The sequence below is a fragment of the Merops nubicus genome, unplaced genomic scaffold (assembly GCF_000691845.1).
Source record: "Merops nubicus isolate BGI_N331 unplaced genomic scaffold, ASM69184v1 scaffold10614, whole genome shotgun sequence".
Lineage (NCBI taxonomy): Eukaryota > Metazoa > Chordata > Aves > Coraciiformes > Meropidae > Merops > Merops nubicus.
Window position 1 is genome coordinate 9,617 of NW_008603611.1, and position 13,829 is coordinate 23,445.

Consider the following 13,829-nt stretch of genomic DNA (forward strand, 5'->3'; position numbering starts at 1 on the left):
GAATGCCTTGGGCATGAGTTATATTCTAGATCATGCTGCCTGTCCTCTGGTAGTTGTGGAAACTGGTTATTCAGCCATGTGTTCCCACTGCTGTGCATGCAATCTCCCCATGTAGCTGGTCTAACACAAATTAGATTTACATGAACCAGCCCACGTTTAATTTTACACTCAACTGATGCATGACTGCGGGCAAGCGTAGGTATGTGCATGTTTCTGACCACACAATTCCCCACGTGCATGAGAAAATAAACCTAATCCATCATCACCAGGCTTTTGGAACAATTCAGAAGTTTACCATTCAAAATACCATTAATGCTGATTTTAATTTCTTTGGTGTTTCCTAGAGGCAGACTTGCAAATGTGCTGTTAACTCAGATGACAACTGCTCTGGCTTTGCCAGCTATAATATTTTCTTGCCTTTGCTTTGCATGAAAAACAGTAAAATTATATCATGAGCTATCAGTGGGTTCATATCTCCCCAGTTCTGATGGTAATTGTGCTGCCTGGGAGATCTGGGGGAAATGTTTTCTGCTGTGGGACAGAAGGAAAGGAGCTTGTAGCCAGTTGAGTGTTGGGCTCTTCTCTCAAGTAACAAGCAATAGGCCAAGAGGAAATGGCTTCAAGTTGTCCCCTGGGAGGTTTCAGTTGTCCCTGAGGAACAATTTCTTCCCCTGGAGGGTTGCCCAGGGCTGTGCCAGGCTGCCCAGGGCAGTGGTGGAGTCCCCACCCCTGGAGGGGCTTCCAAGCTGTGGAGATGTGATGTGAGGGACACGGGGCAGTGGGGACCTGGCAGTGCTGGGGGAATGGTTGGACTTGATCTTGAAGATCTCTTCCAACCAGAACACTTCTATGATTCTCTGAATTTGATTATACTTCATCTTCCTGAGCTATCCCTTCTTATCAACTATTGGCCTGATTCATGTAAACACCAACATTTTTTTCTTTATTTATATGAAGAGAAGTCAGGTTCCTGGAGGAAGTCTAGATGAAACTCTAGAGGTCCTAGGGGTCTATTGTTATTTTTTAACTATCTCACTACCCAAAATGCATTTAAATGGAGTATTGTGTTAGAGTATGGTTGAAATGAATGACTAAACCTCCAAGCCCAGCTGATCATCCCACACCCTTTCCACCAGTGGGAGTCACCCAGTGCTTGTTAATATTCAGATATGCACATCTGAATATGGCCAAACAATTCATCAACTGTTCCTTGTCCTTCTTTGCTAGCCAAGAACAGCATCGTCCAGGGCTTGGAGAACGTGGAAGCCATGGAAGGAGGGGAAGCCCTGTTTGAATGTTACCTTTCCAAGCCCGAGAGCTACAACTACGACTGGCTGATTGACGATGAACCTGCCAAAACTACAGAGAACATTGAGATGGTTTACTTCGAAAATGGGCGCAGACATGTCCTGCTGCTGAAGAACTTGACTCCCCAGGACAGCTGCAGGGTGACTTTTATGTGCAGTGATGCTGTGACTTCAGCCTTCCTGACGGTGAAAGGTAACTGAAGCACTCGTGCATGGAGAGTCTTAAATTTCTGGTTAAAAAGGGCAAATGAATCAGCAAAATGTCACAGAATCACAGAATGGTCAGGGTTGGAAGGAGATCATCCAGCCCAACCTCCCTGCCAAAGCAGGTTAATATGATGGGTGGCAGAGAGGGAAAGTTGTATTTGTTGCTTGCTTCTTACCTAAATCTTCTTCCTACATGTTAAATGGATGATATTTTACAGTTTTCTTTTGTTCCCTTTCTTCTATGTGCCATGATGTGGATATAAACAGCATCATCAACAATGAGTTAGCAGCAAGTGACTGTCTTAGAGTTGTCATTATTCTGATGAGTTGGGTTGTGTTTACAGGTCCTTCAAGGATTTAGAGATGAGAGTCATATCATTATTTCTGTGTCCTTGTGTTTTATGCTGTTACTGGAGACTCCTTACAGAGCACATGAACAACCATCCTCAGTCATAGCATGGTATCTCTCTTGTGGTTTTCTGCTACTTGGAAAAGATAGACAGACATTATTAGGTTGATTTTTGCTGCAGGACTTTTTGGAAAGCTTCAGTCCTCAATGCTGCCTTCTGTTCTAGTGACATAACCTCCCTTTTAATGATCTCCTTGCTCTCCAAGGCCTGCCTGTCCAAGAGCTTCAACATATATATTCACAAAAATCTCTTGCCTGTATTTGTTTCTGTACCTGAGGGGTTTGAACACCTGTTTTTATCTATAGGGTGGCGCCTACAGATCTTGCAGCCCCTCAAAGATGTGGAAGTCTCTGCAGGGGAGAAAGCTACATTCAGCTGTGTCCTAAGTGAAGCTGTGCCAGTCAGTGAAGTTGCCTGGTACAGCAATGACGTCGAGATCCAGCCAGATGAGGACTGGGAGGTACAAGCAGATGGAAACAAATACACACTGATTCTGAGGAAAGCCCAACTGCATCATTCTGGAGAGGTCACCTTTGCTTCCAGGGAAGCAATTGCTTCTGCCAAGTTGTCTGTGATAGGTGAGTGTCTGTCGTTCTAGCTCAGTGGCACTTGAAATTTTGGTTGAGCTACAACATTCAATTTTCTAATCTATTCAAGGGAAAGACAACTAGTATTCAAGATTAATTAATCACATAGTAAAATCTTCATGTGGGTGAGATCTATGAAACACACACCGTGTACTTCACCCTCAACCTATTCTGGGCACTTACATATTAGGAACAGCAAAATACTAACCTCATGAACTCTTCCTGTTGACAGATTTTCTATAAGGAATTTGGCTGAAAATAGAGAAAATGACTTTTTCTGTTGCACTCGTGGTATCCAGAACTAAAGAACTGGCTGTTGACCTTATTTGCCTTTAATTTGTTGGACTGGTACCTTGTGGCAGGTCGTTCACTTGGTAAACGGGTTGAATCTGAAAATGAAAAGAGCTATTTCTGCTTTCTAAGCCACAGTGGAAGTTAAGTGAGGAACATTCTCCAATGTTCCAATCATGATTGTCAGTAACCTGTCTTGTAGGACACCAGGTCATTCCCATGATGTAATTCTTTGTTATTCCCTGGTGTTGTGATATATATATAAGTAGCAATTACACAAAAATGGAGTCATTTGCTATTAAATTACTAGAGTTACTCTATAATCCAACAATATCTTGATTCCCATTAAGGCCAGACCTGAAATATGTATGATTGAGACCAAATATTTTTGAAGTTTTCAGCTAAGTGCTTTGATGACACAGACAGTGTAGGGTCATCTTTATTTTGAGCTGCATGGGACAGTTGTGGTGGTTGGACCTGATGATCTTAGAGGTCTTTTCCAACCTTCATGATTTTATGAAAGCAGCAGGAAAAAATCACAACAATCTGTGACACTAAGTATGTGAGATGACAACTAGGAGATGGATGTTTGCTTTTAGCAGTGTAGATCAGGGCAGACAAAGGAAAATTGGTCCACAGGCATGTCTCATGGTCACAGGCATGGACTCACTCAACTCTAGAGTAAGACAAGTACTGGATCTGTTGCGCTTCCTTCTGATTGCTTGTAGAAGGCTCTTGGTTGTTTTCAAGCATTATTGCTCATGCTGTACATCACGGGACCTCTGTTGTGCCTTCAGCCCACCCCGATCCACCTGAAGAACCCGAAGTTTTAAGTAAGAACAGTCACTCTGTGACTCTGTCTTGGTACAAGCCGTTGAGCGACGGCGGTTGTGACATCCTAGGCTACAACGTGGAGAGGAAAATCCCGGGTGTTGGTTGGCAGTCCTGCAGCGAGGGCATTGTTCAAAACACGGAGTTGATGGTGGACAACCTCACCCCGGGTGAGCCCTACAGATTCCGTGTCTCAGCTGTAAACAAAGTTGGGGCCAGCGAGCCGGTGCACTTCCCTCAGATGGTGCAGCTAGGTGAGAACGGAGAGATGTCCCCATGGAGGACTGCAAGCTGCTGTAGACCCCGTGTTTCGCATGGCATGCTTGCTTCACCCATTCCAGGCATCTCCTGGAGGAGTTCACTCTACATCTTTCAGTGCTTTGCTACCAACACGATAGAGGAGAAAGCTTGGAAAAGTTGTTCTGGGCTGCCATGAACAAAAACTGCTGCGTTGTTAGCACTCAACACTCATTTTCTCCAAACTCCATCAAGGTGGTTTGCACCCTGCACGGCATCCATGTGTTGTCTGGGCATCATGAGTTTCTTTTTCTGGTGGAGTTTGGACGGAATGAGTTGAAATGGGCATGTTGGAATGCATTTGGGGTAAGCCAGACCCTGGTACCAACGCAGTGGGGGCGCAGTGTTGTCTTCTTCACCCATCGTTCTCATATTATTTGTGTCTCTTTTCCCATAACCCCCACAAAATAATGCTGGAGGACACAGTTTCTTTGATGTCTGTTGGTGAAACTTTGGAAGCTACAGTGGGGTGGAGAACCACTCCCTCAATCTTCTTTTCTTGTAACTCTTTCTGCGATAGTTGAGCGCCCAACAAATTCCTCAAAGTAATAATAATGATAATGATAATTATTTTTATAATAATAATTAATCCTCTTTTTGCACCATGACAACTTCCAGTGTCTCAGCTGGATCCTGATAACTCTGCATATGCTGACTTTGTCTACAAAGCATCTTGGCCAGTGGTCCCCTCACCTCAGTGAGACCTGCAGAGGGGCAGGTCGTGCTCAGCAGCATCCTGCTGTTGGGTGCTGAGCTGTGTGTTTGGCATCCCAGTTCAACACCTCCACGTTTAATGGACTTGTCTTGACTTCATTTTGAGTACTGATGTCATACAAACGTCATGCCACTGCCAGGCCTCCTTCCAAAGTGTGGAAGAGACAGAGAATTTTTAATTTCTTTATCCTTTTTGAGAATTTTTACTCTTTTTAAGCTATTGTAGATATATATTCTGATTTTTTTTTTACTTTCAAGACTGGGATGAATGCTGCTTTTCATATTCCCTTTTTTATTCTTTTTTATTCTTTTTTATTGTTTCTTGTCTCACTTCAGAATTGCTTCTCTCCTAAACAATAAGATCTTCTAGAAATCTGTAGGACTGCTTGAATACCAGTGATGGGTAAATGAAGATCGGCATATAGGAATGTGAAAAATGCAACCACTTTTGCATGTCTGTATATAAATGGAGCTGGTTTAAATGCTGGGAGAGCTTGTAAAGTTATTTGGATATTATCTTTGGAAGTGCAAACTTTGGATGTTGCCAGTCATTTTTGTTTTTCCTTTGGTTGTCCACAACAGCTAAAGAATCTCTAAACAAAGGATGGGATGCTTGATATTTTATGGAATGATCTCGAGTGCCTTAAAGCCAAATTATTATATATTTTATGTGTTAATTCACTTCTTTTTTTTTATAATTACAGAGGCTCCAGTTACAGTCACCCATCCTTTGGTGGGAGGATCAGTCACAGAAGGGGAAGTGGCTCGCTTGGAGTGTGAATTGTCAGGTGAAGCTGAAGAGAGAGTGACATGGTTCAAAGGAAAAGAACAAATAAAAGCTGGAGGCAGATATGAGATCCTCTCTGAAGGAAAGAAGCAGATACTCATCATTCGTGCATTTAAACCTGAAGATCAGGACACATACACCTGCATGGTTTCTCCAGAAGTCAAATCTGTTGCCAGCTTGTCTCTTGAAGGTACAGACAGCACCTTTCTGTGAGGTTAAATCAGTTCTGCATATGGACACCCAGGGGCAGCTCCACATCTTGGACTAGAATTCATTTTCTTTTACAAGCTGTGATGACAACCCAAAAAGAATTGTTATATTCCTCTTTGGTATTGCCCAGCATGCTTCTGACTCCCTAACAGCTTTGAGTAGCTTAGATAAGATTTTCCTGAGTCTGATATTTCAGGTGTGATACCTTAATTAACACCAATCACCTAGAGGTAATTGCCTCTACCTGGGTTTCTGGTGCCTTTTGAGATGCTTTTGGGTATTCTACCTGGCCTTCAGCTGCCACTTCAGAAATCAAAGGCTCTTTCCTATGTTCTGCATGGTATCTGCCAACCCCCCATCCTAGATATCCCAAATGGCTTTGGGTGATAGTCATCAACTGCAATATTTTAAAAAGGACAGAAATGTATTTATTGGGTTAAAAAGTGTAAAGAAGAAAAGTAAAAGCAGGTGTTGGCTGTGTTTTATGTACATGCATAGAAGCACAAGACAGTTGAGGTTGGAAAGGAGCACCCCAGACAGCAGAGTCCACCCACCTGCTCAAAGCAAGGTCACCTAGAACACGTTGCCCAGGACCACGGCCAGTTATATTAAATTCTTATTTTGTTCTCAACAGAATTAGTTAAGTGCCATCAACACCCTTCTGCCCAGGCTTTAGAATAACAATTCCATGTGCTTCCTTAAAGCTCACTCACAAGCTTTGTCTTTTCACATCTTATCCATTTAATTCTCCTCAGTTCCTACAGCGACAATGCTAAAAGAGATTGCCAAGGAAGCACCCCCTGCGAGCCAAGCAGAAGAGCTGGTGGATGGCCATGTCCAGCCCAGTTTGCCCCCTGAGGCTGCTCAGGAGGGAGATCTTCACCTCCTGTGGGAAGCTCTGGCCAAGAAACGTCGGATGAGCCGGGAGCCAACCTTGGATTCCATCAGCGAGGTGCCTGAAGAGGAAGAGAAGCTTCAGAAGCTGAGGAAAGAGGAAGCAGAGATGTCTCACTATTACTCAGAGGAGTACTCCACGTGTGATGAGCTGGCTAGGACAGGAGAAGCAGATTTCTCTTTCACTAGCTCAGATGACGAGTCTAGAGCTGGGACTCCTTCACTAGTCAACTACCTCAAGAAAGCTGGGAAGACAAGCATCAGCGTTACCAGCACAGTTCAGTCCACCTCCACAGGCAAATTATGGAAACAGTGGGAGAAATCCAGTGTGGAGACTGTCGTGGCTGCCCCAGCTGCTAAGCCAGCTGAACCAGAAATGCCAGATTTAGACGATCCTTCCATGAACAAGGCCGCCGTGAAGATCCAAGCTGCTTTCAAAGGCTATAAAGTCAGGAAAGAGATCAAGCAACAAGAGTGCCCAGTGTTTACCGAGACCTTCAAGGATTTCTCTGGTGAGCCTGGAAGCACCCTCCACCTTGAGTGTGTGGCCCACAGCAAAACTGATATGAACGTCCGTTGGCTGAAAGATGGGGAGGAGCTTTCAGATGGTCGTTACTATCACATAGACAATTACAGTGATGGGACCTGCTCCTTGATAATCACTGGCCTGGAGAGGAAGGATGCAGGTAAATACACCTGTGAGGCTTCCAATAAATTTGGCAAGGTTTCACACAGTGCTAAGGTGGTTATTGGCACGCAGGAACCTCAAGTCCTTCCTAAGGGGAAGCGGGTTAAACGAAGTGCTGACAGTGAGACAGAGAGTTCATCTGGCAGTGAGCTGGATGATGCTTTCCGGAAAGCAGGAAGGAGACTCCACAGGCTCTTCAGGGCCAAGATCTCAACAGAGATATCTGACGTGGAAGAAGAGCTCTTTGTCAGTGCAGACGAAGGGGACGTGGAGGTGGTCGACCACCAGACGTATCGTGAGGACGATCAGTACATCTACATCAAGTTCGAAATTTTGTCCGAGGCAAAAACTGCTGCCACCCGATTCAGAGAGATGTTTGGTGCCCTGGGAATTCCCGTGGAGATTGACATTTTGGAACAAGGCCCTAAAAAGATTGAACTGCGTATTGGGAAGGCAACGCCGCCCACCCATGGGAAGTTTGCACCATCAGTGATGAGACCTCCACCTCCTTTGCTGACTTCTGATACAGGTAGGTGAAGAAAACCTGGTTATTCGTTGGAAAAGACAGCTGGAACTGGTCACAATGTTATCATTTCACCCATTAATAACTGCTAAAAAGACTTTGTTTATCATTTAGTGCAGACATTTTTCTGGAAACTTTGCCCTTTTGGAAAAAATAACAATTTTTTTCATTCTTTTTCCCTTTGAGGAGGGGGATTAGGGATGAAGAAGGGGGTTGCAAAGTTTTGACTGATCTACAAAACCATTTTTCACAGCAGAAATGTCCCCTACTACAATTAACTCATTGCAACGCTCATGGTGTTATGGAACATCATTGTGTTTGTCAGGGAGTTTCTTCTTGACTCTTTTCATAGAGAAAAGATATCACTTTGCAGTTAAAAACCCCAGAAATCTTCAGGCACTGGGCAGCAGCACTCTTAAAATACATCTTTTAACAAAACTTCTTCCTTTCTCCTCTCTGAACTACCCTGACTTTAGCTCCCATGTTCCTGACTGAGCTCCAAAACCAAGAGGTACAAGATGGATACCCAGTCAGCTTCGACTGCATCGTAGTTGGGAAACCTCTCCCCACGGTCCGCTGGTTCAAGGATGGCAAAGCTCTTGAAGAAAACGACCACTACATGATCAACGAGGACCAGGAAGGGTGCCACCAGCTGATCATCACAGCCGTGGTCCCCACCGACATGGGCGTTTACCGTTGCCTGGCTGAAAACAACATGGGAGTGGCTTCTACCAAGGCTGAGCTTCGAGTTGACCGTAAGTCCCAAAATCACTGAATAAAAACCAAGGGAAGGGGTCCTGCTAAGGGGTGGATAAATCTTTTTTCAAGAAGAACACCATTTATGGGTTTTTTAAAAATGTATGTGTTGCCCACAAAGAGTTTGGCTTGCAAACCTTGAGTTCAGTTGGGTTTTGCCAACTCCAAGGCATGCCTCAGAGTAAAGACAGAGGTCTTGTCCATAATCCAGGGACATGTGGGTTCCTCCTGCAGTAAAAGTGTAAAATCAGCCTCCCAGTCGCTCAAATTAGTAAAGAAACTATAATTACAGGAAGAAAAATACTTTTAAAGCTCAGATTATAGAAAGCACTTCTCTTCCCCACCCCTGGGGACATTCAAGATCAGGCTGGATGAGGCTCTGAGTAGCTTGATCTAGATTGAGATGTCCCTACTTGTGGTGGGGGGGTTGGACTAGATGCCCTTTGGAGGTCCCTTCCAGCCCAGACATTCTATGACTCTATGATTTCCATTTAACAGTGACCAGCACCGACTATGAGACAGCAGCAGATGCAACAGAGACATCATCCTACTACAGTGCCAAAGAATATATTTCAAGGTAAAATATCAAACTCCAGCTCTTTCTGACTTGAGAAGGTCAATATGTGTATTTATGTCAAGCCTGGTTTTGCTGTATCTAGCAGGGTGCTGGATCTGTTGTCATGATGACCAAACCCACAGATTGAATTCACCTAAAATAGGTGACTGTGATTCCTCACTCTTTTCTGGCTTGCTGACTTTTCTTCTTTCTCCTTCAAATCCCTTCTTAGCCGAGAACAGGAGGAATCTACCAATGAGGAGGAGCAATTGCCCCAGATCTTCGATGAGCTTCACGATATTCATGTGGCACCTGGAGCATCACTGGCCAAATTTCACCTGAAGGTGAAAGGTGAGGAGAACATTATCAGTTGTTCCAGGTTTATGGTGAGGTTGGAGTCCTGGACAAGTGTTTCAGACGTTCTTTTCTGCAGTTGTGGCCCCAGTCTGTGCATCTTGCACTAAATTTGCACAAAAGAGCTAGAAGAACATGCTCACGCTGATCAGCTTTGACTTCTGCAGCAGGTTGAGGCAGATGAAGTGTCTCATTCTGTCTCCATGTCTCCAGGCATAATTATGGGCATGTGCTTCTGAAAATTGAGTCCTAGAATTCTCTGAGCACATGAATTATGGAGGAGCAGTAAGGAATAAAATAAGATGGTGGGGATGTCTTTATTCTTTTTTTCTATTAATTTATTCTTTTTAATAAATGAAACAGCCCTGACTTGCTTTAGTCTGAGGGGATTGTAGCTACAACCTTAGAACTGCAAAACCACCCTTCTGGTGTTGGTTAGCTGTGGTAGGGAAGGGTAGAGAATTTCCAGTTTCCTCCAGTTTCTGCCTGTTTTAGCTTCAACTTTTCTCTTCGTGTGCATTGCAAACCAGACCTAAGCATTGACTTTCCAACCTGGAAGGCACCTCTACATGCAGACAGTGTGAGGAGTGCCAGAAACTGGAGGGACAGGGGAGAACTTTAGCAGATAAATAGAGTTTCATTACTTTGCAGCCATTCCTAGTTGGGTAAATCCTTGAAACAGCAGAGCTGAAGATTCCATCCTTCAGGAGAGCTCCCAAATTGATGCTGCTAATGCATTCTGGTCTCTATGTCTGTAACTGCTCCTCACAGGGTACCCACAGCCTCGTCTCTACTGGTTCAAAAATGGACAACCACTGAAGCCCTCGGATCGCATCCTGAAGACCGACAAGCGGGAGTTCCACTCGCTGGAGATCCGTGATGTCACTAAGGCAGATGCTGGCCAGTACTCCATATTTGTCATCAACTCTGCTGGCTCTGCTTATTCGTCGGCCAGGCTGGTAGTCAGAGGTGGGTATGGGTCTATTTGGGACACCTGCTTTACTCTGCTTCAGTGGCTCTTTCCATTCCTGTAGCTGTTTTTCTGGAGGAAGTCTACCAAGGTAAGTCAAGTGAGATGGGGAAGTCTGTAGATAAAAGATGGTGTCCCTCCTGACAGAAGATCTTGAAGGTCCCTTCCAACTCCAAACGTTCTAGGATTCCATTTTTCTCTGTTTTAATCTTGCTTCACCTATAAATTTACTCTGTCCCCAAGATGAGACACGTCACCTCTCTAGGGTCTGACTGCTGTCTCATAAACATACATTTCATTCCTGCCCAACCTCATTAACTTCAATTTTATTAAAACTGAGAGCCTCTTATCCATCATGCTAATATTTCTGTGTAATGTCTCTTTGTAAGGTGTAGTCCCCTGGAGTCACTATTTTTTTGTTTTCTTCAAATTGTGGACAGAAAGGTGTTTGTATTTGTCATTTTGGGTTTTTTTTCTCCTTGTGTTACAGATCCTGATGAGAAAGAAGAGCCATCAGAGACAGGTGAGAGAAGCCATAGCAGGTGATAAAAGAACCCCTTGGAATTTTTCATTTCAGAGCAGTCTAAACTCACACAGGAGGTGTCACCATGTTTCATCAATAATATCATTTTCAGATTCCCATGAGCAGCTGATACCACCAAGGTTCCTAGAAAGATTTACCAACAAAAAGGTGAAAAAAGGTGCAAGCATCACATTATCTGTAAAAGTTGAAGGTAAGTGGATGGACACTTTGCCTCTCTGCATAACACCTCAATTTCATAACTTCATGACACATTCTAGACCCTCTGGCCCAAGTCATTGCAACATTATCTCCTCTGTCTGAAGTCTGGGACTCTTCTCCCAGGATTGTTGGGACTCTTCTCCCAGATTTGTTGGGACTCTTCTCCCAAGTTTGTAAGAGACTTTAAGTACTTCAAAGGAAAGCATCTTACTCATCTTCACCTCCATTTATCTGTATGTAAAAACAAGGATAATAACAGTTTTTAGTCTCATGAAGATGTGTTGATTAGCAGGTTTTGTTTTACAAAAAAGGTTTATTGTCCTTATGGGTATGCTGTAGAAAGGTCTATGTGCCTTTATTATATATTATGCCTGGTATTGTTGGAAAAGTATCAGGAAACAGATTAAAATAGCATTTATTTATTCATAAGGAAGGAATAGCATTGGGAAAATTAAAGCTCATTGCATTGGTTTTCCTCTAGGACATCCACCACCAACTATTACTTGGCTGAAAGAAGAGTCTCGGGAAGACATCCTGTGGATCAAACCAGACACCCCTGGATATAAACTTGCCAGCTCAAACATGCATCACAGCCTAATCCTATTGGATGTTAAAAAGAAATACAGTGGAGCTTACACATGCATTGCTACCAACAAGGCTGGCCAGTCCATCTGCACTGCCACCCTGGAGGTTGCAGATGGTAAATCTTTGTTACTATACAAACATGTTCTCCATGTTACCTTTACAGCCTGAAATTAAAACAAATGTGATTGATAAGGGATTTAATCAAATCACAACTGGAAAAAAAAGGCATTTTCCCAAGATTAGCCATGACTTTGCTTGCCTTGCAAATAATTACACTCTACTTCTATAACTTTTTATATTTCTGACCCTATCTTGGGTATACAGCAGCATCTTTTCTGTATAAGCAGAAGACAAGTCTAAGAAAGCACCAAATTAAGCACAAAGGAAAAAGAAAGACAATGTAAAATAACTACAAAAAGGCACCACTTGAAAATTTATTTTGAGTGCTTCACTCTGCTGAGGTATTTTGCACTGTAGAACTGCCTTAAGGCAGCTAGAGTTATTTGGTTGCTCTTTTGCAGAGCTTTCCAGGGCCTCTTCTAGCACAATTCCTTCAGTGAAGAGGAGACCAAGCAAATATCAGCTGGGAGTAGGGGCAGCACTGTGAAGGACTCAATTTCTTCGTTGTCCTTCCTTATATCCCATGTTTTTTTACTGTACTAAGAGCTACAGGAGCATAGTTTGAAGAGTGAAGAGAAATGGGGCAATCATACACCTATGTGAATAGGGAGAGGAGCAAACTATTTGCATCTTAGGAGTGGGAGTATGTCCCTCAGGTCAGGAGCTGCCAATGGGGTAGATCCAGTATTCCAGTGTTCCCAGTAATCCATGTCTAGAAAGCATGCCTGCATTAAATAAATAAAAAGAACATTTTATGCCTTCTGTCCTCTAATGATAAACCCTAATCTTGCAGTGAAAGAGGCTGAAGTTCTGACCCAGGAGCGTGTGATGGTGTCAGAAGCCATCATGACCACACTGGGGTAAGTGGTTGGCTGGTTGTCCACATTGAAGTGAGCAGTGAAGGTACCACCATGAGTCATTTCTAGGAATTGTTCCCTTTGGACATCTTATATTCATGTCTCAGCAGCAGAGTTAAAGTAGTTTGAGGTCCTGGGATGGAAAGGGCCATTCTAGCATCAATGTCAGACATTGATGGTTGATTTTCAGGGAGGAAAGGAATAAAGACAAAAAACCCAACAACAAAAAGGGTAGTCATAAAAAAACTTTTGTTATTTTTTCACCTCCTTAGCAGAACTCCAAAAAAATTCACAGGTTCAAGGTCTGGCTGTTACTTGCCAACACTGACATATGTGCTTCACAGAAAAAAAGTAGAATCATAGGACTGGCTAATTTGGAGAAGACCTTTAAGATCAAGTCCAACCATTAACACTGAACTGCCAGGACACCAAAAAAACATGTCCCTCAGCACCACATCTCCATGGCTTTTCAATCCCTCCAGGGGTGGGGACTCCACCACTGCCCTGGGCAGCCTGGCACAGCTCTGGACAGCCCTTGCAGGGAAGAAATTGTTCCTGAAGTCCAACCTAAACCTCCCCTGGGGCAACTTGAGGCCATTTCCTCTTGTCCTGTTGGTTGTTCCTTGGGAGAAGAGCCCAACCCCCACCTGTCTCCAACCTCCTTTCAGGTAGTTGTAGAGAGTGAGAAGGTTTCCCCTGAGCCTCCTTTGCTCCAGACTAAAGGGTCTGCTCACAAACTTCTTGTTTCCAAATGCACCTGAAGAATAACCTCCTAAATTCACCATTCTTGGCTTGGATGCTGGGCAGATGCAGACTGAAAAGCAGTATCCACCTGAACACACTTGAGCCTCTAGAATCTGTGCAGCCTAAGAGACTTGACCAGTCTTAAGTGTAAAGAAAGTGAAGAAGGCTGCAGTGAAGCCATTTTCACTCAGTGTTGACAATATGTTCTTCTGCCCCTTTCCTGCTGGCAAGAATGAATTTGGAGCTGGTAAAAGCTGTCAGTGGGGTTCTCTTTGGACCTCAGAACCACTGCAGTACCACCAATCAGCTTGTTTCCCCAACACATGGTCATCCTGATGGGATGGGAGCAGAGCTCTTGGCAGGACCACAGCATCTGCATGTCCTCCAGTCCTTGGTTTC

General features: G+C 43.8%; 1 protein-coding gene across 1 annotated transcript in view; it reads left to right on the forward strand.

Annotated features, from left to right (window-relative positions):
- The window catches only part of LOC103771430 (obscurin-like), a gene marked incomplete at its 3' end in the record, with an annotated part of 18,108 nt that extends 5,419 nt beyond the window's left edge, over nucleotides 1–12,689 (forward strand). The window contains exons 2-16 of the mRNA XM_008938727.1: nucleotides 1,228–1,500; nucleotides 2,230–2,502; nucleotides 3,600–3,938; nucleotides 5,385–5,590; nucleotides 6,432–6,812; nucleotides 6,855–7,291; nucleotides 7,337–7,752; nucleotides 8,223–8,501; nucleotides 9,001–9,079; nucleotides 9,291–9,409; nucleotides 10,184–10,381; nucleotides 10,873–10,905; nucleotides 11,018–11,116; nucleotides 11,606–11,824; nucleotides 12,623–12,689. Coding sequence (XP_008936975.1) covers nucleotides 1,269–1,500; nucleotides 2,230–2,502; nucleotides 3,600–3,938; nucleotides 5,385–5,590; nucleotides 6,432–6,812; nucleotides 6,855–7,291; nucleotides 7,337–7,752; nucleotides 8,223–8,501; nucleotides 9,001–9,079; nucleotides 9,291–9,409; nucleotides 10,184–10,381; nucleotides 10,873–10,905; nucleotides 11,018–11,116; nucleotides 11,606–11,824; nucleotides 12,623–12,689 — 3,377 coding nt within the window. The remainder of the gene's footprint in view (nucleotides 1–1,227; nucleotides 1,501–2,229; nucleotides 2,503–3,599; nucleotides 3,939–5,384; nucleotides 5,591–6,431; nucleotides 6,813–6,854; nucleotides 7,292–7,336; nucleotides 7,753–8,222; nucleotides 8,502–9,000; nucleotides 9,080–9,290; nucleotides 9,410–10,183; nucleotides 10,382–10,872; nucleotides 10,906–11,017; nucleotides 11,117–11,605; nucleotides 11,825–12,622) is intronic.
- Nucleotides 12,690–13,829: the final 1,140 nt, after the last annotated feature.